The sequence below is a fragment of the Salvelinus fontinalis genome, chromosome 31 (genome assembly GCF_029448725.1).
Source record: "Salvelinus fontinalis isolate EN_2023a chromosome 31, ASM2944872v1, whole genome shotgun sequence".
Classification (NCBI taxonomy): Eukaryota; Metazoa; Chordata; class Actinopteri; order Salmoniformes; family Salmonidae; genus Salvelinus; species Salvelinus fontinalis.
This window is the reverse complement of record NC_074695.1, coordinates 35,235,024-35,257,220: the sequence shown is the minus strand read 5'-3', so window position 1 is coordinate 35,257,220 and position 22,197 is coordinate 35,235,024. Positions and strand designations below refer to the sequence as shown.

The 22,197-nt window shown below is 39.3% G+C and overlaps 1 protein-coding gene across 1 annotated transcript in view; it reads right to left on the bottom strand.

Moving 5' to 3' along the window:
- pex14 (peroxisomal biogenesis factor 14) overlaps positions 1-22,197 on the bottom strand; it is a 103,580-nt gene that overhangs the window by 53,889 nt on the left and 27,494 nt on the right. The window contains exon 3 of the mRNA XM_055892364.1: positions 4,117-4,201. Coding sequence (XP_055748339.1) covers positions 4,117-4,201 — 85 coding nt within the window. The remainder of the gene's footprint in view (positions 1-4,116; positions 4,202-22,197) is intronic.

Below are 22,197 nucleotides of genomic sequence, written 5' to 3'. Positions count from 1 at the left end.
TGCAGCTTGTGAAGTTGGGGTGTCTTTCGTATTTTCTGGTTGATTTAAATATTGACTGGCTATCATCAAGCTGCCCACTCAGAAAAAAACTTCAAACCGTAACCAGTGCCTGCAACCTGGTTCAGGTTGTCAGTCAACCTACCAGGGTAGTTACAAACAGCACAGGAATTAAATCTTCAACATTTATTGATCACATCTTTACTAACTCTGCAGATATTTGCTTTAAAGCAGTGTTCAAATCCATAGGATGTAGTTATCACAATATATTACATAATAATATAATATAATAGCCATATCTAGGAAAAGCAAAGTTCCAAAGGCTTGGCCTAATGTAGTGTATAAGAGGTCATACAAGACGTTTTGTAGTGATTCCTATGGTGATGATGTAAAGAATATTTGCTGGTTTGTGTTGCGCAATGAGGAGCAAACAGATGCTGCACTTGACGCATTTATGAAACTACTTATTCCAGTTACTAATAAGCACGCACCCGTTAAGAAAATGACAGTAAAGACTGTTAAATCCCCTTGGATTGATGAGGACTTAAAAAATTGTGTTGTTGAGAGGGATGAGGCAAAAGGTATGGTATTTAAGTCTGGCAGCTCAACTGATTGGCAGACGTACTGTAAATTAAGAAATCATGTGACTGAACTAAATAAAAAGAAACTACACTTTGCAACAAAGATAAATTACAGTTGAGGCTGGAAGTTTACATACACTTAGGTTGGAGTCATTAAAACTTGTTTTTCAACCACTCCACAAATGAAATGTTAACAAACTATAGTTTTGGCAAGTAGGTTAGGACATCTACTTTGTGCATGACAAGTAATTTTTCCAACAATTGTTTACTGACAGATTATTTCACTGTATCGCAATTCCAGTGGGTCAGAAGTTTACACACACTAAGTTGACTGTGCCTTTAAACAGCTTGGAAAATTTCAGAAAATTATGTCATGGCATTAGAAGCTTCTGATAGCCTAATTGACATCATTTGAGTCAATTGGAGGTCTACCAGTGGATGTATTTCAAGGCCTGCCTTCAAACTCAGTGCCGCTTTGCTTGACATCATGGGAAAATCAAAAGAAATCAGCCAAGACATCAGAAAATAAATTGTAGACCTCCACAAGTCTGGCTCATCCTTGGGAGCAATTTCCAAAAGCCTGAAGATACCATGTTCATCTGTACAAACAATAGTACGCAAGTATAAACACCATGGGACCACGCAGCCGTCATACCGCCCAGGAAGTAGATGTGTTCTGTCTCCTAGAGATGAACGTACTTTGGTGCGAAAAGTGCAAATCATCCCCAGAACAGCAAAGGACCTTGTGAAGATGCTGGAGGAAACAGGTACAAAAGTATCTATATCCACAGTAAAATGAGTCTTATATCGACATAACCTGAAAGGCCGCTCAGCAAGGAAGAAGCCACCGCTCCAAAACCGCTATAAAAAAGCCAGACTACGGTTTGCAACTGCAAACAAAGAATGTACTTTTTGGAGAAATGTCCTCTGGTCTGATGAAACAAAAATAGAACTGTTTGGCCATAATGACCATCGTTATGTTTGGGGGAAAAAGGGGGAAGCGTGCAAGCAGAAGAACACCATCCCAACCGTGAAGCACAGGGGTGGCAGCATCATGTTGTGTGGGTGCTTTGCTTCAGGAGGGCCTGGTGCACTTCACAAAATAGATGGCATCATGAGGCAGGAAAATGATGTGGATATATTGAAGCAACATCTCAAGACATCAGTCGGGAAGTTAAGGCTTGGTCGCAAATTGGTCTTCCAAATGGACAATGACCCCAAGCATACTTCCAAAATTGTGGCAAAATGGCTTAAGGACAACAAAGTCAAGGTATTGGAGTGGCCATCACAAAGCCCTGACCTCAATTCTATAGAAAATGTGTGGGCAAAACTGAAAAAGCGTGTGCAAGCAAGGAGACCTACAAACCTGACTCAGTTACACCAGCTCTGTCAGGGGGAATGGGCCAAAATTCACCCAACTTATTGTGGCAAGCTTGTGGAAGGCTACCCGAAATGTTAGACCCAAGTTAAACAATGTAAAGGCAATGCTACCAAATACTAATTGAGTGTATGTACACTTGTATGTACACTTGAGTGTATGTACACTGGGAATGTGATGAAAGAAATAAAAGCTGAAATAAATCATTCTCTCTACTATTATTCTGACATATCACATTATTAAAATAAAGTGGTGATTGCACACACTTTTTCAGTTCTTCTTGAGGTCAGGGCTTTGTGATGGCCACTCCAATACCTTGACTTCGTTGTTCTTAAGCCATTTTGCCACCACTTTGGAAGTATGCTTGGGGTCAGTGTACTTTGTGAAGTGCACCAGTCCCTCCTGCAGCAAAGCACCACCACAACATGATGCTGCCGCCCCGTGCTTCACAGTTGGGATGGTGTTCTTCGGCTTACAATCCTCCCCCTTTTTCCTCCAAACATAACGATGGTCATTATGGCCAAACAGTTCTATTTTTGTTTCATCAGACCAGAGGACATTTCTCCAAAAAGTGCGATCTTTGTCCCATGTGCAGTTGCAAACCGTAGTCTGGAGGTTTTGGAGCAGTGGCTTCTTCCTTGCTGAGCGGCCTTTCAGGTTATGTCAATATAGGACTCATTTTACTGTGGAAATAGATACTTTTGTACCTGTTTCCTCAAGCATCTTCACAAGGTCCTTTGCTGTTGTTCTGGGATTGATTGGCACTTTTCGCAACAAAGTACGTTCATCTCTAGGAAACAGAACGCTTCTCCTTCCTGAGCGGTATGATGGCTGTGTGGTCCCATGGTGTTTATACTTGCGTACTATTGTTTGATTTTCCCATGATGTCAAGCAAAGAGGCACTGAGTTTGAAGGTAGGCCTTGAAATACATCCATAAGTACACCTCCAATTGACTCAAATTATGTCAATTAGGCTATCAGAAGCTTCTAAAGCCATGACATAATTTTCTGGAATATTCCAATCTGTTTAAAGGCACAGTCAACTTACTGTATGTAAACTTCTGACCCACTGGAATTGTGATACAGTGAATTATAAGTGAAATAATCTGTCTGTAAACAATTGTTGGAAAAATGACTTGTGTCATGCACAAAGTAAATGTCCTGACCGACTTGCCAAAACTATAGTTTGATAACAAGACATTTGTGGAGTGGTTGAAAAACGAGTTTTAATGACTCCAACCTACACTATCATACACATGGATTTACTACTGTAGAAATTAGGTAGTGGTGGAGTAGGGGCTTGAGGGCACACAGTGTGTTGTGAAATCTGTGAATGTATTGTAATGTTTTTAAAATTGTATAAACTGCCTACATTTTGCTGGACCCCAGGAAGAGTAGCTGTTGCTTTGGCAGCAGCTAATGGGGATCCATAATAAATATAAATATGTAACCTATGGATTAAGGGTAGTGCATATTAAAAAGAGAGATAAGACAACTCGCTGATGCTGTTCGCTGGGAGCATAACATTTCTTACAGTAGACAAACAGACATATGATCATATCTAATAAATTGTACTAAGAAACTGATGAGCCGGCAAACGGACTCCCTCTCCCTACCTAATTCCACCTTCTAATGTCGTACCTCATATTTATGGTAACGGCTAAATTAAGTAAAAGGCTTAAAAATGCTGAAAGGTAATATCATTGACAATTCCATTGAAAGTGCAGGAGAGTTTGTCAATATTAATTTTCCTGAGCCCAAAGAAGCGCCTCGACTGGTGGGTCATTTATCCACAGAGCTTGACTCATGCACTCCACAGCAAAATCCACCACGATCCAACGCCCGGGGCAAAGAGCTATGGCCTTGACCTTTGACCCCTAAAAGCCAACCAACCCCCCTCCTAAAAAAGAACATTGCATGAACATCTCTGGCCAATGTCCATCAGATTCCCGGCTCCAGCATCAACATGGATTGTGTGAACATCAATGCATATAAAACGGATATACTGTAGAGGCCCTGTTGGGACTGATTAGGCTTTTGCATTTACATATGGTATTGAACAAATTTGAGAGACATTGCTGGGAATTTTCAATACAGTATTACAACAGTAATTAACTAGTATTTACATCAAAAACAACATGCGCCACAAATGTCGCTCACCTTTTTTCTTCAGGAAAACTTTTCTGGTTTCCAGTGGACTTTGACGGACTTTATGGTTCTGTAAAAATTTCACAGCTGTGGCAATCTGTGGAAGACAAAGAAAGAATGTAGAAAAGGTTGGATTTCAACTTCAAGAATACAAAGATTATCCATCTTATGGCTGTATACAACAGCAAACAAACATTCTCACTCAGTCTAGACAGTAGTGGTAGCATAGATTTGTTAAAACCCAGACATGGTATAAATTGATTTGGTTGAAAGTCACTTCTGAAAACTTCCCTGCATCGAGTATTAAGACCACCTGACCACTTTCTAGATAATTCCAGAGAATGACCAAATCAGCTGTTATAAAATTAGCCCATCAAAGAGTGCTGGACAAATGGAGTATGGAGCTTAATTCGCTATCATCCTCTTACAAGACAAACTTCCAGTCTTAAGTGCGTGGGGGAAGAAAATCTATACTTAATGCAGAGGTGATCATTTGTATCTAATAACTTAAGAATCCTTGGCTGAAAACTTCTGTAATTCTTCCAGTTAAAAACGCACCATGATCAAATCACTAAAGCCTAAATGTTGTAATGACTCGAGACGTTAATGCACTAGAACGTTAAATGGCATCAGAACATCAGTAGTTTCAAGTGCACGGCATTCATCAATTCTATTATGTTTTCCTTCGAGATGCACCTTAATTCCCCCCACTCCAGTTTGCTTTTCCAAGAATTAGAGAAAAAAAAACATCCTTAAATGCTATTAAAACATACATTTGAAGTGGGTGCCTTGAAGTGGTGCCTCTTAAAACAGATAAACATTAAATAACATGGAGAACGGGGGAAACACACACTGGCAAGGAGGGCTTGGATGACTTGTTATCTCACCTGTGGTCCCCTGTGATTCAATTGTAAAAGTCATCCCTCTAATAGGTTAAAAGGTTTTGATTACCCTTCTTTTTCTTGGAGTGTTGAAAGAAAAAAAAGTGATTGAGCACACTGCCAGTGGGTAATTCATTTTGGGTAATGCATTGCATATACTAAAGACCTGTTTCAATCCAAAATAATTACATTTTTAAACTCATCGAAAAGGGGCAGCTATGGCAGGGAAGTAGTCTAAAAAGCCATATTATTATTCTGTGACAAAACACAGTGTGGTAGGTGTGAGGTGGTGGTGTGGTTGTGATGAAAATGTACTACTCCTCAACATCTAAGTTTTGCCTCGTGAAATGCATCCAAACTCAAATGATACTGATCTATTATCAGCCTTAGACATCTGTATTGTACGTCAGAGGTTGAGAAATCTTTGAAAACATGACCATTATTGTTTAGTTATTCCTACAGTGGCATAACATGACTTATTATAAAATACTACGTTTAAAATGGGGCCAAGTTGTATCATTTTATCAAAGGAGTAGACAAACCGTTCAGAAATATTTATTATCCATTTATTCACCATAACATTAGCATGACCTTTGATGTACACAAGGGTTGCACAAGGGGTGTGAAAATTTCTGGATCTCTATATGCTGAGGGCTTATTAAAGTCAGTCACCCGGAACCTTCATTGTGACAAGCAGATTAAACCATTTGCATGGTGAACCACCGATTGATGTTTGAGGAGAACATATATCTGTTTGATAACAAGATGGAAATATTCTGGCTTTTAGGATTCTGAAAGATCATTTACTGATTCAGTGAGTGAAAAGGCCACAAAATGTGCAGCTAAATTAATCCAGGACAATAGGTAATGAATGAAAACTAGAAAAGAATGGATAACTTATTGCTAATAAACTGAGGCTAATAAGGCTATAGCACCGCATTAATTGTAGTGACTGAAAGATTGAGACGTGAGAGGAAAATAACCTAAATGTGGAAGAATATGCTAAATTTGTTTACATTATTTCCTTAAACTATAAATATTGTACAATTGACAAGTATCTTGTCATCTATGTTAAAACAAGAATGTTGTAATCTACAGTATGTGTCGCCATCAACATTTTTTTTAAAGTACAACATCAATAAAAAAAATCTAAAAACTAATAAGTCAAAATGTCCATTTTAGTAAAATGGTTGCAGTATATCTTCAGGGAGGGTAAAAGTGCTGTTCTTAGCAGATGACATAGCTGGTTTGCACAAGTTCCACCCAGACATCTCAATCAATTATAACCACATTGCACAGATTTCAGTCTTGTCTTGTTATTGACTTATAGATCATCCCTGCTATAGTGTACGGTAGCACATAATTGGGCTTTTAAGGGGTGGGCTGTATGTTAGTACAAGGCACATTTGGTTTGGCAGGATAAATATCAATTGAAATTAAAATGGTGGGTGTGTCTGGCTTTTCCGAATACCGGTAAATACCTATTGGTTAGTTGAACAATCATTTTCTAATGCTTCTTGTAAAGCTAAAATTGCTAATGCACCAAAGTGCTCCATGTACTGACCAATAATCTTTACAAATGAGATAACCAATAAAGTGTCAGGTACAGCCGAAAAAGAGGCGAAAACTCAATCATAGGAAGAGATGAACACTAACCAATGTGCTTTAAGAGAGTGAAGTTGATGAGCGGACAAGATTACAGCATCATTATTGAGTTTGAATTGGCACTTTTTATTTTTTTAAACCTTGAATCTTTACTTTAACATTTTGAAAAATGTCTTGCAAACCTAATTATGTTTGAACTAACCAGTAGAATGTTTTTTTATCTCACTAGTAACAGCATTGAAGTAAAATATTGGTATAAACCTATGAAAATTTACCAATGCACCATTATCAGTTGAATTTTTAAAAAATAAAACCCTTGGAAAATACTGACTAACTGGCTGGGAGGGCACTGTGTTTTTATTTAGTCATTTCCTTTTTGCTGGTGGAGGTTTTTTGATGTTTAACTGTATGAATTTATGAAACCATAAAAGATAAAAAGGGAGGCGTTGCTTACAACGGCCATATTGAAAAATAGGATTTCCCGAGTGACTATATTTAGAGGTCAAGCGAGATTTGAAGAGTTTTCATTTCACTTTTTAGTTTTCCAAGAGAAAAAGCACTCTTACAAAAGCTGAGAAGTGTAACAGATTTAACACAGAAAACTTAAGGGATCAATGTTACAAAAGTAGAGGTGGAAGTGCGTGAAGATTGAGTAAGAATTGTCATATAGAATGAACAGGAACAGATTGTTTCCAAACTGATGGTAGTCTATACTAAAGCAATATCATACCCATGAAGGCACAGATGCAGAGTGAGGAGGTGCTGAATTCATTTCATGATCAAAGTAAGACCACCAATAATGTGAACTTCGATAGCAACAATTCCACAGGTCATTGCTGTAAATGAGAATGTGTTCCTAGTCAACTTACCAGGTAAAAAAAATAAATGCACAACATTGTCACTGAGCGCTACTGTAGCTAGCTAATGTTAAAGGACCATCGTATCAAATCACATTTTATTTGTCACATGCTTCGTAAAGAACAGGTGTAAACTAACAGTGAAATGCTTACTTACGGGTCCTTTGCCAACAATGCAGATTAAAGATTGACAGTACCAGATAGTCCAGATTGAATCGTGAATAATGATGAGTGAGAAAGTTAGACACAAATATCTTACCCCAAAGCCATGCTAACGTCTCACCATTACAATAACAGGGGAGCTTAGCATTTTAGGGTATGACATTTGTGTGTCTAACTTTCTCACTCATCATTATTCAGATTAATTCAGGACTATCCGTGATCATGGTAGCACCCACATGAATGTAGAAGTGTTTAGAAACATTTTATTCTTATTTGCAATAAAAGTGACTCCAAAATGACACAATACATTATTTATCATTAATTTCTATTGGGCAGGTAGCCTAGTGGTTAGAGCGTTGGGCCAGTAACCGAAAGGCTGCTGGATCGAATCCCCGAGCTGACAAGGTAAAAATCTGTCGTTCTGCCCCTGAGCAAGGCAGTTAAACCACTGTTCCCCAGGCGCTGAAGACGTGGATGTCGATTAAGGCTGCCCCCCTCACCTCTCTGATTCAGAGGGGTTGGGTTAAATGCGGAAGACACATTTCAGTTGAAGGTTGTTGTACAACTGACTAGGTATCCCCCTTTTCCTTAAATGGGCACAAAATAATCTGCAAAACAAACAGCAAATGCATCCAACAAGTTTGCAAAGTCACAATCTTGATGTAATTATTGCGTGCTAAGTGAATGTGTCCCACAAAAATGGGGGGACTATGTACAAAAAGTGCTGTAATTTCTAAACAGTTCACCCGATATGGATGAAAATACCTTCTAGGGCTGGGCTGTATACCATATTTTACTATATACTGGTATTAATGCATGGACCGGTTTGGGTTTTTACTTTATCTTCAATAACAGTATTTGAATGTTTGGTTTGTTAAATGTGACACGCCGTGTGTAACTTACATTTTTATAGTTTACTCCACTACTTGAGTCATCTCTCTCGGCTCCCTCTCTCCATACAGACCTAGCCCGTCACTCAAGGAGCGCATTTGTTGTTACTTGACAACAAGACACTTGCGTTCAGTCTGCATGGTCAATGCAGCACATGCAACAATGTTGTTTACACTTTGCTTCTTGTAATGATAATCGCTAGTTAGCTGGTCAGAGTAAATGTAGCTAGCTATACAGCCTGATACCAATGAGGGTGTACAACTAAATCAGCATGTTGTCTGTATAACAGTATCTTGTAAATCAAAAGAAGAATAAGCAAAGCATGAATGTGTTAGCTACATGAAGTAGATAAGAGAAAACATTTAATGTAGCCAAAGAATATAAGGTCCCCTAGGAAACACTGACAAACACTTTGGTTCCTACCGTGTCACAATAACTCCTCCCTGGCATTTTTAGTCATTGTGATGTCAAATAACACTGTTTTCAAAGTGCCCACTATTACACTACATGGCCAAAGGTATGTGGACGCCCGGTCGTCCAACATGTCATTCCAAAATCATGGGCATTAATAAGGAGTTGGTCCCCTTTTTGTTGCTATAACAGCCTCCACTCTTCTGGGAAGGCTTTCCACTATATGTTGGAACATTGCTGTGGGGACTTGCTTCCATTCAGCCACAAGAGCATTAGTGAGGTCGGGCACTGATGTTGGGCGATTAGGCCTGGCTCGCAGTCGGCGTTCCAACTCATCTCAAAGGTGTTTGATGGGGTTGAGGTCAGGGCTCTGTGCAGGCCAGTCAAGTTCTTCCACACCCGTCTTGACAAACCCTTTCTGTATGGCCCTTGTTCTGTGCACAGGGCATTGTCATGCTGAAACAGGAAAGGGCCTTCCCCAAACTGTTGCCACAAAGTTGGAAGCACAGAATCGTCTAGAATGTCATTGTATGCTGTAGCGTTAAGAATTCCCTTCACTGGAACTAAGGGGCCTAGCCCGAACCATGACAAACAGCCCCAGACCATTATTCCTCCTCCTCCACCAAACTTTACAGTCGGCACTATGCATTGGGGCAAGTAACATTCTCCTGGTATCCGCCAAACCCAGATAAGTCCGTCAGACTGCCAGATGGTGAAGCGTGATTCATCACTCCAGAGTCCAATGGCGGCGAGGAATACACCACTCCAGCGGACGCTTGGCATTGTGCATGGTGACCTTAAGCTTGTGTGCGGCTGCTCGGGCATGGAAACACATTTCATGAAGGCCCCCAGTGAATAGTTACTGTACGGACGTTGCTTCCAGAGGCAGTTTGGAACTCACTAGTGACTGTTGCAACTGAGGACAGAAGATTTTTACGCACTATTCACTTCAGCACTCAGCGGTCCCGTTCTGTGAGCTTGTGTGGTCTACCACTTTGCGGCTGAGCCGCTGTTGCTCCTAGACGTTTCCACTTCACAATAACAGCACTTATAGTTGACCGGGGCAGCTCTAGCAGTGCAGAAATTTGGTAAACTGACTTGTTGGAAAGGTGGGCTCTTATGGCGATGCCATGTTGAAAGTCACTGAGCTCTTCAGTACGGGCCATTCTACTGCCAATGTTTGTCTATGGAGATTGCATAGCTGTGGCCTCGATTTTATACATCTGTCAGCAACGGGTGTGGCTGAAATAGCCAAATCCACTAATTTGAAGAGGTATCCACATACACTACATGGCCAAAAGTATACTTTCAACTATAGAATTAGAATAATCATTTTTTTCCACATGACTCCAACCGTTCACCCAAGGGTTTTGATCGAAATCTCAAGTCAAATCGCAATTGCAACATTCGGTTAAAAATGAGGCTTAGGTTTTTTTCCCCATATCATGCAGCCCTACGTTTGAGTGTGGAAATTATCTTAAATGAGAGCAGGAAATGCAGAAATGTATGAAAATGCAGAAAGATATTTTGGGTTGAAGTTTAATTGAACCGTATAAAACAATCAAAATGGAGAGAGACCAATTGAAATCACTTAGAATATTCGAAAAGTATTCAGACTCCTTGACTTTTTCCACATTGTTACGTTACAGCCTTATTCTAAAATTAATTTTTTTAAAGAAATCAAATCTACACACAATACCCCATAATGACAATGCAAAAATAGATTTTTATACATTTTGCAAATAAAATAAAACAACTTCACATTTACAGAAATTATTCCGACCCTTTACTCAGTACTTTGCTGAAGCACCTTTGGCTTTTTTGGGGGGTCTGAAAACTTTCCAAATGCACTGTACGTGTTGCCATCCTAGGGTTACGCACTTCTCAAAACACATTTTGAACTGTTATTATTCAAAAACATCAAATACAGTCAATAATTTAAAAAACTGTGATGATATATTTCATAGTTTAGATTTTATTTTATTATTAAACCTTTATTTAACTAGGCAAATAATTTAAGAACAAATTATTATTTACAATGGCGGCCTACCAAAAGGCAAAATGCCTCCTGTGGGGATGGGGACTGGGTTAAAAAATAAATGAAATAAAAATATAGAACACACACATCACGACAAGAGAAACACTACATAAAGAAAGACCTAAGACGACATCATCGCACGGCTGCAACACATGTCTTCACTATTATTCTATAATGTAGAAAATAGTAAAAATAAAGAAAAACCCTGGAATGAGTAGGTGTGTCCAAACTTTTGACTGGTACTGTATATATAATTAGGCTACTTCAAGGAGAGGATCTGCAGATTTCCGCCTAAGTAGACATACCCAAGCTATTTACTTACATTTTTCATGAGATGTCCATAAACAATAACTGATAATGTTGCATAGTCTTAGAAAGGTCTGGAACTCACCTTTCTGGCAAAAATGATTTATAAATTGGTGAGGTGTACTTTTGAGGACAATCTCAAGTACATAGTGCAAATACTATAAAAGTATGAAAAAGTATATATTTTTTCCTATTCAACAAAAGTAGGGCAATAGGGCTTGAAATGACTGAAATGCTTTCTAAATATAGTAACAATAAAATGATAAACAACTTACTGTAAGATTTCACATTTCTTGCAACTGTCAAATAAATATGATCATACTTAGTGACTACATTGGCACTATTCATATGTGACAAATGTTCTTTCTCCTTAATGTTGACTGAGCGGCACAGAGACACAGTTCAAATGTGTGCAGACTAGTTACAACTTCAGCTTTAAACATGAACAGATTTTGTGACCAAGAGAAAGTGGTCTTGTTTAAATTCTATGAAATTATTTAGTATTTTTTGAGAGCTCTAAATCTAGCTGAGAACATCACAGCGAGATGAAACCACAACCGCTGGGAGGAGAAAGAGAAAATGTATTATTTGTCTGGATAGCAAAAATTTGACATGTCACTCACTATGCAAATGTTGGGTCTGAAACCTGACACTTCAGGTCAGCTGCAGAAATGGAGAGCAGACCGATGGGGCTTTCTGGCACTATAAGGCACGGGACTCCACGGCATTCCCAGAGCGCTTTGTATACCAAAATGTCAGTAGGAACTGGTCCCGAACCGCTCAACATCTAACACCACCAGCACCTAATTGAGTTACACAAAAACACTAGTCGTACTTTTCAGAGCAAATGCTTGGGCTTTTTTTTCTCCAAATAGTGGAGGTTTAGCATAACTGCCAAGGTCTAAACCACGTAAAATCTGCTCAAGTCATGGGGTAAATAAACAAGATGTTAGGTGCATTTCAGTAAGTGAAAATCAATTCATAAAATGTTTCATTCATTAGAAGTTAACTTGCTCACATTAAACTCTGAGCCAAGTCATATATTCTACAAAAAAGGTATGTGTACATTTATCTGCAATATTGAACACTATGAGAAGGACAGAACAACTAGCGGCCAGGGGAGCAACAATGGAGGGCTAAAATGAAATCATTAACAAGTATAGGATTCAGTCTCAGTTCGAATCAATTCATTTCAAATTGGCCTGTACATTTGTGGAGAAGCACCCCTGATACTATAATAGGCTAATAGACATGGACAAAATTGTGTTAGGCTGGTCTCAAATTTCCCCCAAACAATAGTTTGCAGGACTGAAAAAAGAGAAAGAAGGAGAGGGAGAAAAATTAAGCTTATATTAATTAGGCTATATGCTTTCAGGGGCGATTCACTAACATGGATGGTTGTCTTAAATGCTTAACCCAATTGCTTTGTGTTACCAGAACCCTGCTAAAAGGAATGAGGTTTAATACAATTAAAGTATTTCCTTTTCTCTCTTAACTGGTTGATATACCCAACAGTGCTTTAACTCCATTTTATAACTACATCTTTAAATGCCCTTCTAATTGTTACATCTTTCCCGCCTAATGTGACCTTTAGCTAAGGAAGCAGAGCCTCATGGGAGCAGCTGTGTGAAATCAGTGACCCTGGGAGACATGGGAGAGTGTGGCGAAACAGAACCATCTATGTGGATATCAATGCCGGCGCCACACAAAGTCAACATTATCTACAACAGCAGCACTTCCAAAGTTTAAACATCCGAATGGTCAGGCAATGGCAATACCGGGATCTTTGAAATTGGACCTTTGATTTTATGTTCTGCGTTAAACTGTTGGTTTAAACTGTTGGTTTCTGTTCTGCGTTGAACTGTTCGGTGTCAGCTTGTTTTACTGTTTTGGATTGTTGAGACATTCCCTGTTATTTGCTGTTGTTACTTCATATACAGTGCATTAGGAATGTATTCAGAACCCCCCTCCACATGTTGTTGCTTTACAGCCCTATTTTAAAAATGATTGAAAAAATAATAATCATCTTCATCAACCTACACACAATACCCCACAATGACAAAGCCAAAACAGGTTAAGACATTTTTGCAGATGTATTAAAAATAAAAAACAGACTTGCCTTATTTACATACAGTAAGTATTCAGACCCTTTGCTATGAGATGCAAAATTGAGCTCAGGTGTATCCTGGTTCCATTGATCATCCTGAAGATGTTTCTACAACTTGATTGGAGTCCACCTGTGGGTAAATTCAATTGATTGGACATGATTTGGAAAGGCTGTCTGTCTATATAAAAGGTCCCACAGTTTAGAGTCCATGTCAAAGCTAAAACCAAGCCATGAGGTCAAAGGAATTGTTTGTAGAGCTCCTAGACAGGATTGTGTTGAGGTACAGATCTGGGGAAAGGTACCAACACATTTCTGCAGCATTGAATGTCCCCAAGAACACAGTGGCCTCCATCATTCTTAAAAATGGAAGAAGTTTGGAACCACCAAGGCTCTTCCTAGAGCTGGCCGCCTGGCCAAACTACAGAGAGACCCTTGATGAAAACCTGCTCCAGATAGATCAGGACCTCAGACTGGGGCGAAGGTTCACCTTCCAACAGGACAACGACCTTAAGCACACAGCCAAGACAACACAGCAATGGCTTCGGGACAAGTCTCTGAATGTCCTTGAGTGCCCAGCCAGATCCCAGACTTAAACCCGATCGAACTCTGGAGAGACCTGAAAATAGCTGTGCAGCGACACTTCCCATCCAACCTGACAGAGCTTCAGAGGATCTGCAGAGAAGAATGGGAGAAACTCCCCAAATACAGGTGTACCAAGCTTGTAGCTTCATACCCAAGAAGACTCAAGGCTGTAATTGCTGCCAAAGATGCTTCAACAAAGTACTGAGTAAGGGGTCTGAATACTTACGTAAATGTAATTGCAAATGTATTACAAATAAAAAAACGAACACTTCCAAAAACCCATTTTTGCATTGTCATTATGGGGTACTGTGTGTAGATTGGATAAAATGTTGTTTTTCTCATCATTTTAGAATAAGGCTGTAACGTAACAAAATGTGGAAAAAGTCAAGAGGTCTGCATACTTTCCGAATGCACTGTATGAATCAAAACTGAAAAAGGTGTAATGACCAGCTTGTTTAAATGTGTAACATGCTCCCCTGCTAATGACAAAAGTATAATATAGTTCCGTTTTACATCTGTTAAGATGCTCAAGAGGTATGGTGGGGTTGGTTTTCCAAGAGTTAGAATTTTCCAAATGTGGTTAATCTTTATTGAATAATCTTAACTTCCGAAATTAAAAAGGTCAGCGTGAACGTTTCAATGCATAAAAAGGGCCATGGAAAACTTCATTGACGTTTGGTTGGCAAAGGTTTAAAAATAACAGACAGGCTGCATGTGTGACAACTTTAGCCCCATGGGCAAGGCTACAAACATGACATCAACATCACATTACGCAATTTTAAAGGGGGGTGGTGGACGGAAATCTCTCTCTTTTGCGACCAGTGCACATTCAGACCAAACTTTCCATTCATAAGTATTTGCCTATCAGACGTTCGCCGTCACAACTAGGCCTAACAGTTGAATTGGTCAATGCAATGGAACTTTGCAGGCTGGAACACGTGTGAGGCCAGATTTAGACCCTTCAATCAAGCTGTCCCTCACAAAACAAAGCTTATAGATCAGCACAGATTATATCAGGCCTGTTTATGATGGACTCTAATTCTAGAAATCACAATTTGTTATCAAATGTGTAAACACCCCCATCCCATTCATAGACATATTTCTTTACGGGAAAAGAGCAGGGATATATCTACAGTTGAAGATAGAAGTTTACATACACACTAGCCAAATACATTTAAACTCAGTTTCACAATTCGTGACATTTAATCATAGTACAAATTCCCTGTCTTAGGTCAGTTAGGATCATCACTTTATTTTAAGAAGGTGAAATGTCAGAATAATAGGAGAGAGAATGATTATGCTTTAGTTTCTTTCATCACATTCACAGTGGGTCAGAAGTTTACATACACTCAATTAGTATTTGGTAGCATAGCCTTTAAAATTGTTTAACTTGGGTCAAATGTTTCAGGTGGCCTTCCACAAGCTTCCCACAATAAGTTGGGTGAATTTTGGCCCATTCCTCCTGACAGAGCTGGTGAAACTGAGTCAGGTTTGTAGGCCTCCTTGCTCGCACAGACTTTTTCAGTTCTCCCCACACATTTTCTATAGGATTGAGGTCAGGGCTTTGTGACGGCCACTCCAATACCTTGACTTTGTTGTGCTTCAGCCATTTTGCCACAATTTTGGAAGTATGTTTGGGGTCATTGTCCATTTGGAAGACCCATTTGCGACCAAGCTTTAACTTCCTGACGGATGTCTTGAGATGTTGCTTCAATATATATCCACATCATTTTACTACCTCATGATGCCATCTATTTTGTGAAGTGCACCAGTCCCTCCTGAAGCAAAGCACCCCAACAACATGATGCTGCAACCCCTGTGCTTCATGTTCGGGATGGAGTTCTTCGGCTTGCAAGCCTCCCCCTTTTCCCTCCAAACATAACGATGGGCATTATGGCAAAACAGTTCTATTTTTTGTTTCACCAGACCAGAGGACATTTCTCCAAAAAGTACGATCTTTGTCCCCATGTGCAGTTGCAAACCGTAGTCTGGCTTTTTTATGGCGGTTTTGGAGCAGTGACTTCTTCCTTGCTGAGTGGCCTTTCAGGTTATGTCGATATAGGACTCATTTTACTGTGGATATAGATACTTTTGTACACGTTTCCTCCAGCATCTTCACAAGGTCCTTTGCTGTTGTTCTGGGATTGATTGGCACTATTTGCACCAAAGTACGTTCATCTCTAGGAGACAGAACGTGTCTCCTTCCTGAGCGGTATGACGGCTGTGTGGTCCCATGGTGTTTATACTATTGTTTGTACAGATGAACGTGGTACCTTCAGGCTTTTGGAAATTGCTCCCAAGGATGAGCCAGACTTGTGGAGGTCTACAATTGTTTTTCTGAGGTCTTGGCTGATTTCTTTTCATTTTCCCATGATGTCAAGCAAAGAGGCACTGAGTTTGAAGGCAGGCCTTGAAATACATCCACAGGTACACCTCCAATTGACTCAAATGATGTCAATTTGGCTATCAGAAGCTTCTAAAGCCATGACATTTTATGGAATTTTCCAAGCTGTTTAAAGGCACAGTCAACTTAGTGTGTGTAATCTTCTGACCCACTGGAATTGTGATACAGTGAATTATAAGTGAAATAATCTGTCTGTAAACAATTGTTGGAAAATTACTTGTGTCATGCACAAAGTAGATGTCCTAACAGACTTGCCAAAACTATAGTTTGTTAACAAGAAATGTGTGGAGTGGTTGAAAAACGAGTTAATGACTCCAACCTAAGTGTATGTAAACTTAATACATGGCATCTCATGATGTTAGGATCATTACATTGAAACTTAGGACAAAGTGTCTGAAGTTCTCTCTTTGTCAGTTACAGTTCACATACATTGAATCATTCACCTCCTAAAAATGTTGTAAGTTTGATGAGAAATATTGATAAACAATCAACATTTTGATGATCCGGTTGATGGGGTGTCTCCTATAACATTTTCAAAAGGTTTACATTTTGGACTACGCTAGAACCCATAAAAAAATGCCCATCTAAAATCTACAGTTCCTTGAGTAAACAAAAACTACAGTATTCAAATAAAACATCCCTCATGAAGTATTAACTTTATATTAATGTTATTCTTTTCCAATGACTGCATAAGGTGGAGTTAGCCTCACCAAAACACAAACATATGACTGTTTGGATAAATACATCCACATAGTGGTAGGGGCTGGGTCTGGTGCCGCCCCCATGACTAAAGACCAGTACCCCCATCAGTGACACTTCACTTTCACTCACTTTGGCCAAAAGACCAGCATATATATCCCACAATTTTTTTTTAATTCAGGTAAAAGGCCTAAACAAGAAGGCTGGGGCCGCTCTGACAGATAAGGGTCATCAGAGATTAAACTGTGGCACTTTAGCTGGAGAAAGCAGCAGCGGTGTAGCACAACAAAACTACTCAGCCACCACAAACATTCAAGCCCCTTCTCAGCAGCAATCCAGTAATGGATACTTCCTTGGCTTCTCTATTGGTCAAAATGTTTTCATACAATAATTTAATTCAGAAACACTTTTACAAAGCAGGAGTGATCAATTTTAATTAGTTGATTTTTTTCTCAATCGCATAAAATGTAATGTACTGCCATCGATCTCCTTTGTTCTTTAATGCAGTGCCTCTTTCCTGTAATTTGAAGCTTTTTTTTTTTTTTTACTCTTACAGTCAATGATGACATTTTGTGACAAGCAGCTCCACTCGTCTTTTATGAGCATTACCGGAAACAAAGACACATAAACGCAAATAGAAATCATTTAAAAGAATATAGTAAACTGAATGTGTTGCCACAATAATCATTTCCATTTTAAAAACGTAAAGTGCTCAAAGGCATACATGTACACTGTACAACGGGGGTAATCAACCTGGGATCCGCGGCCCCCTAATATTGAAATGCATACCTTCAGTAGAAAAGAGGATAATATTTCCTTTCTAATGATTTCAACTCCTAATATTGAGCAAATTACACTCACTGGAGTATCTGACATACTGTACAGCGCGTTCAGAAAGTATTCATACCCCTTGACTTATTACACATTTTGTTATGTTACAGCTTGAATTCAAAATTTATTAAATATATTTTTTTACACACAATAACCCATAATGGCAAATGTAAAATGAAAACGAAATACAGAAATCTGATTTACGTAAGTATTCACACCCCCGAGTCAATATTTTGTAAAAGCGCCTTTGGCGGCAATTACAGATTTGAGTCGTCTTGGGTATGTCTGTATCAGCTTTGCACATTTTCTCAAGCTCTGTAAAGTTAAAATGGGGATCTGCGGTGAATGGCAATCTTCAAGTCTTTCCAAAGATTTTCAATGGGATTCCAGTCTGTGCTTTGGCTGGGCCACTCAAGGACTTTCTTGTTCTGAAGCCATTCCAGCGTTGCTTTGGCTGTAAGCTTGGGGTCATTGTCGTGTTGGAACGTAAATGTTTATCCCAGTCTAAGGTCAGTTGCACTCTGAAGCAGGTTCTCATCAAGGATTTACAGGGGGCTGCCGGGGTACGTGCTACGCAACTGCTTATAACTATACGTTAAGTATAACTATAAGAAATCTAAGACATGTCAAATAAAAGACATCCAGCTCAGGAATCCAGCTTTGCTAACTTGCTAGCTAAGAGGCAAGAAGTCAAGATCAAACTTCTTGGTTGCAGCAGAGACAGTCTAGCCTGAGTACCAGTCTCTTTAGCTAACATTCCCCTCCTTGCCACTCATTGTCATTGCCAAAGAGACAGGCATATCTACCATCTTCAAATATGAACATTTTATCATTAATGAGCTTGAGGAGAATAGATGATTCGATAACCCTCACAGCTATCCTCCAACAATTATCCAAATATTGGAACGTTATATCACTTTTCCTTCACATAACACGTTAGTATCTGGTTGCCAAGCAACCATTTTTTGTTTGTCCAGATGAAACCAGTCTGTCAAAATTTGCTAGCTCACGTCTAAATACATACTGCCTTTCCAACCCTAAAATCTATTTGCTTTGATTTTAAGCCTCAAAATACAACAACTTGCCTAACTAACAGCTAAATGTTTGTTTTTGACTTTGCCATAATTCTAATTCTATATGAGGCTCTACATGTTGTCAAATATTAATGTTATTTCCAATGAGCAACTCCACCGTAAATCCAGCCGCATATTACACATTGAGATTACCAAAGAGACTGGCCTTTTGGCAATGGACTGGCAAGGAGTGGAATGCTAGCTAAAAAGACTGGTACCCAGACTAGACATTCAATCCAGATCCCTGTTGATCGCTGTCCCAAATTGTTTTGTAAGTAAAAAATTATGATTAAAATCATTACATTTTTATAGCGCTCATTGTGTGCACATTTGGTAATACCGTATACCCTGATATGGTACAGAAACGGTATGAACATCTGGATACCGCCCAACCCTAGTGGACTCCAAGTTGTAGTGACATCAAGGATGATCAAATGAAATTGAATGCGCCTGAGCTCAATTTGGAATGTCATAGCAAAGGGATGTGAATAGTTACAGTACCAGTCAAAAGTTTAGACACACCTACTCATTCAAGGGGTTTCCTTTATTTTTTAAATATTTTCTACATTGTAGAATAATAGTGAAGACATCAAAACTATGAAATAACACATATGGGATTATCTAGTTAACAAAAAACTGTTAAACAAATCAAAATAAATTTTATATTTGAGATTCTTCAAAGTCGCCACCTGTTGCCTTGATGACAGCTTTGCCAACTCTTGGTATTTTCTCAACCAGCTTCACCTGGAATGCTTTTCCAACAATCTTGAAGGAGTTCCCACATACGCTGAGCATTTGTTGCTGCTTTTCCTTCACTCCGCGGTCCAACTCATCCCAAACCATCTCAATTGTGTTGAGGTCGGGTGATTGTGGAAGCAAGATCTGATGCAGCACTCAATCACTCTCTTTCTTAGTCAGATAGCCTTTACACAGCCTGGAGGTGTGTTGGGTCATTGTCCTATTGAAAAACAAATGACAGTCCAAGTAAGCGCAAACCAGATGTAACGTTGTATTGCTGCAGAATGCTGTGTTAGCCATGCTGGTTAAGTGTGCCTTGAATTCTTTAAAAAAATCACTGACAGTATCACCAGCAAAGCACCCTCACACCTCCATGATTCACGGTGGGAACAACACATGCAGAGATCATCTGTTCACCTACTCTGTGTCTCACAAAGACACGGCAGTTGGAGCCAGATTTCCACCAGTCTAATGTCCATTGCTCGTGTTTCTTGGACAAAGCCAGTCTCTTCTTCTTATTGGTGTCCTTTAGTAGTGGTTTCTTTGCAGCAATTCGTCCATGAAGGCCTGATTCACGCAGTCTCCTCTGAACAGTTGATGTTGAGATGTGTCTGTTACTTGAACTCTGTGAAGCATTTATTTGGGCTGCAATATGAGGTACAGTTAACTCTAATAAACGTATCCTCTGCAGCAGAGGTAACTCTCTGGGTCTTCCTTTCCTGTTGCGGTCCTCATGAGAGCCCGTTTCATCATAGCAATTGATGGTGTTTGCGACCGCACTTGAAGAAACGTTCAAAGTCCTAGAAATTTTCCGGATTGACTGACCTTCATGTCTTAAAATTATGATGGACTGTCGTTTCTCTTTGCTTATTTGAGCTGTTCTTGCCATAATATGGACTTGGTCTTTTACCAAATAGGGCTATCTTCTGTATACCAGCTCTACCACAACACAACTGATTGGCTCAAATGCATTAAGGAAAGAAATTCCACAAATGAACTTTTAACAAGGCACACCTGTTAATTGAAATGCATTCCAAGTGACTACCTCATGAATCTGGTTGAGAGAATGCCAAGCGTGTTCAAAGCTGTCATCAAGGCAAAGGGTGGCTACTTTGAAGAATCTGAAATATAAATATATTTTGATTTGTTTAATACTTTTTTGGTTACTACATGATTCCATATGGGGTTATTTCATAGTTTTGATGTCTTCACTATTATTCTACAATGCAGAAAATAGTAATAATAAAGAAAAACCCTGTAGCTGTGTACAAACTTTTGACTGGTACTGTACGTAAATTTGATATTTCAGAATTTTATTTTCAATACATTCTCTAAGATTTCTAAAAACATGTTTACACTTTGTCATTATGGGGTATTGTGTGTTATTTTTTATCCATTTTGAATTCAGGCTGTAACAACAAAATGTGGAATAAGTCAAGGGGTATGAATACTTTCTGAAGGCACTGTAGGCTATGAAAAAGGACCAGCAAGAAACATTAGCTGCTAGTAAGCTTTCTTGACTTTACATTTTTGCCAACAGATGGTTAACCTTTGTTTAACCTGCTAAACATTTGCAATTAGAAAAAACGTGTTTAGAGTTAGCTTTCAAGTTAATAGGATATGTAAGAATAACCCTAAATAGGAAAATATTGCAGAAAATTAGCTTTAAAACATCAACATTTTCTCTCAGCCTCATGGAAAAATGCGTAGAATAGCATGATGAGCTAAAAATCTTCAAATGTTTCACGTTGCCCAATGGAAAAATGTGTAGGATAGGCTAATTGACATCATTTGAGTCAATTGGAGGTGTACCTGTGGATGTATTTCAAGGCCTGCCTTCAAACTCAGCGCCTCTTTGCTTGACATCATGGGAAAATCAAAAGAAATCAGCCAAGACCTCAGAAAAAAAATTTGTAGACCTCCACAAGTCTGGCTCATCCTTGGGAGCAATTTCCAAACGCCTGAAGGTACCACGTTCATCTGTACAAACAATAGTACGCAAGTATAAACACCATGGGACCACGCAGCCGTCATACCACTCAGGAAGGAGACGCGTTCTGTCTCCTACAGATGAACGTACTTTGGTGCGAAAAGTGCAAATCAATCCAGGACCTTGTGAAGATGCTGGAGGAAACAGGTACAAAAGCACCTATATCCACAGTAAAATTATTCTTATATCTACATAACCTGAAAGGCTGTCCAGCAAGGAAGAAGCCAATGCTCCAAAACCGCCATAAAAAATCCAGACTACGATTTGCAACTGCACATGGGGACAAAGATTGTACTTTTTGGAGAAATGACCTCTGGTCTGATGAAACAAAAATAGAACTGTTTGGCCATAACGACCATCGTTATGTTTGGAGGAAAAAGGGGGAAGTTTGCAAGCCGAAGAACACCATCCCAAACATGAAGCACGTGGGTGGCAGCATCATGTTTTGGGGGTGCTTTGCTGCAGGAGGGCCTGGTGCACTTCACAAAATAGATGGCATCATGAGGCAGTAAAATTAT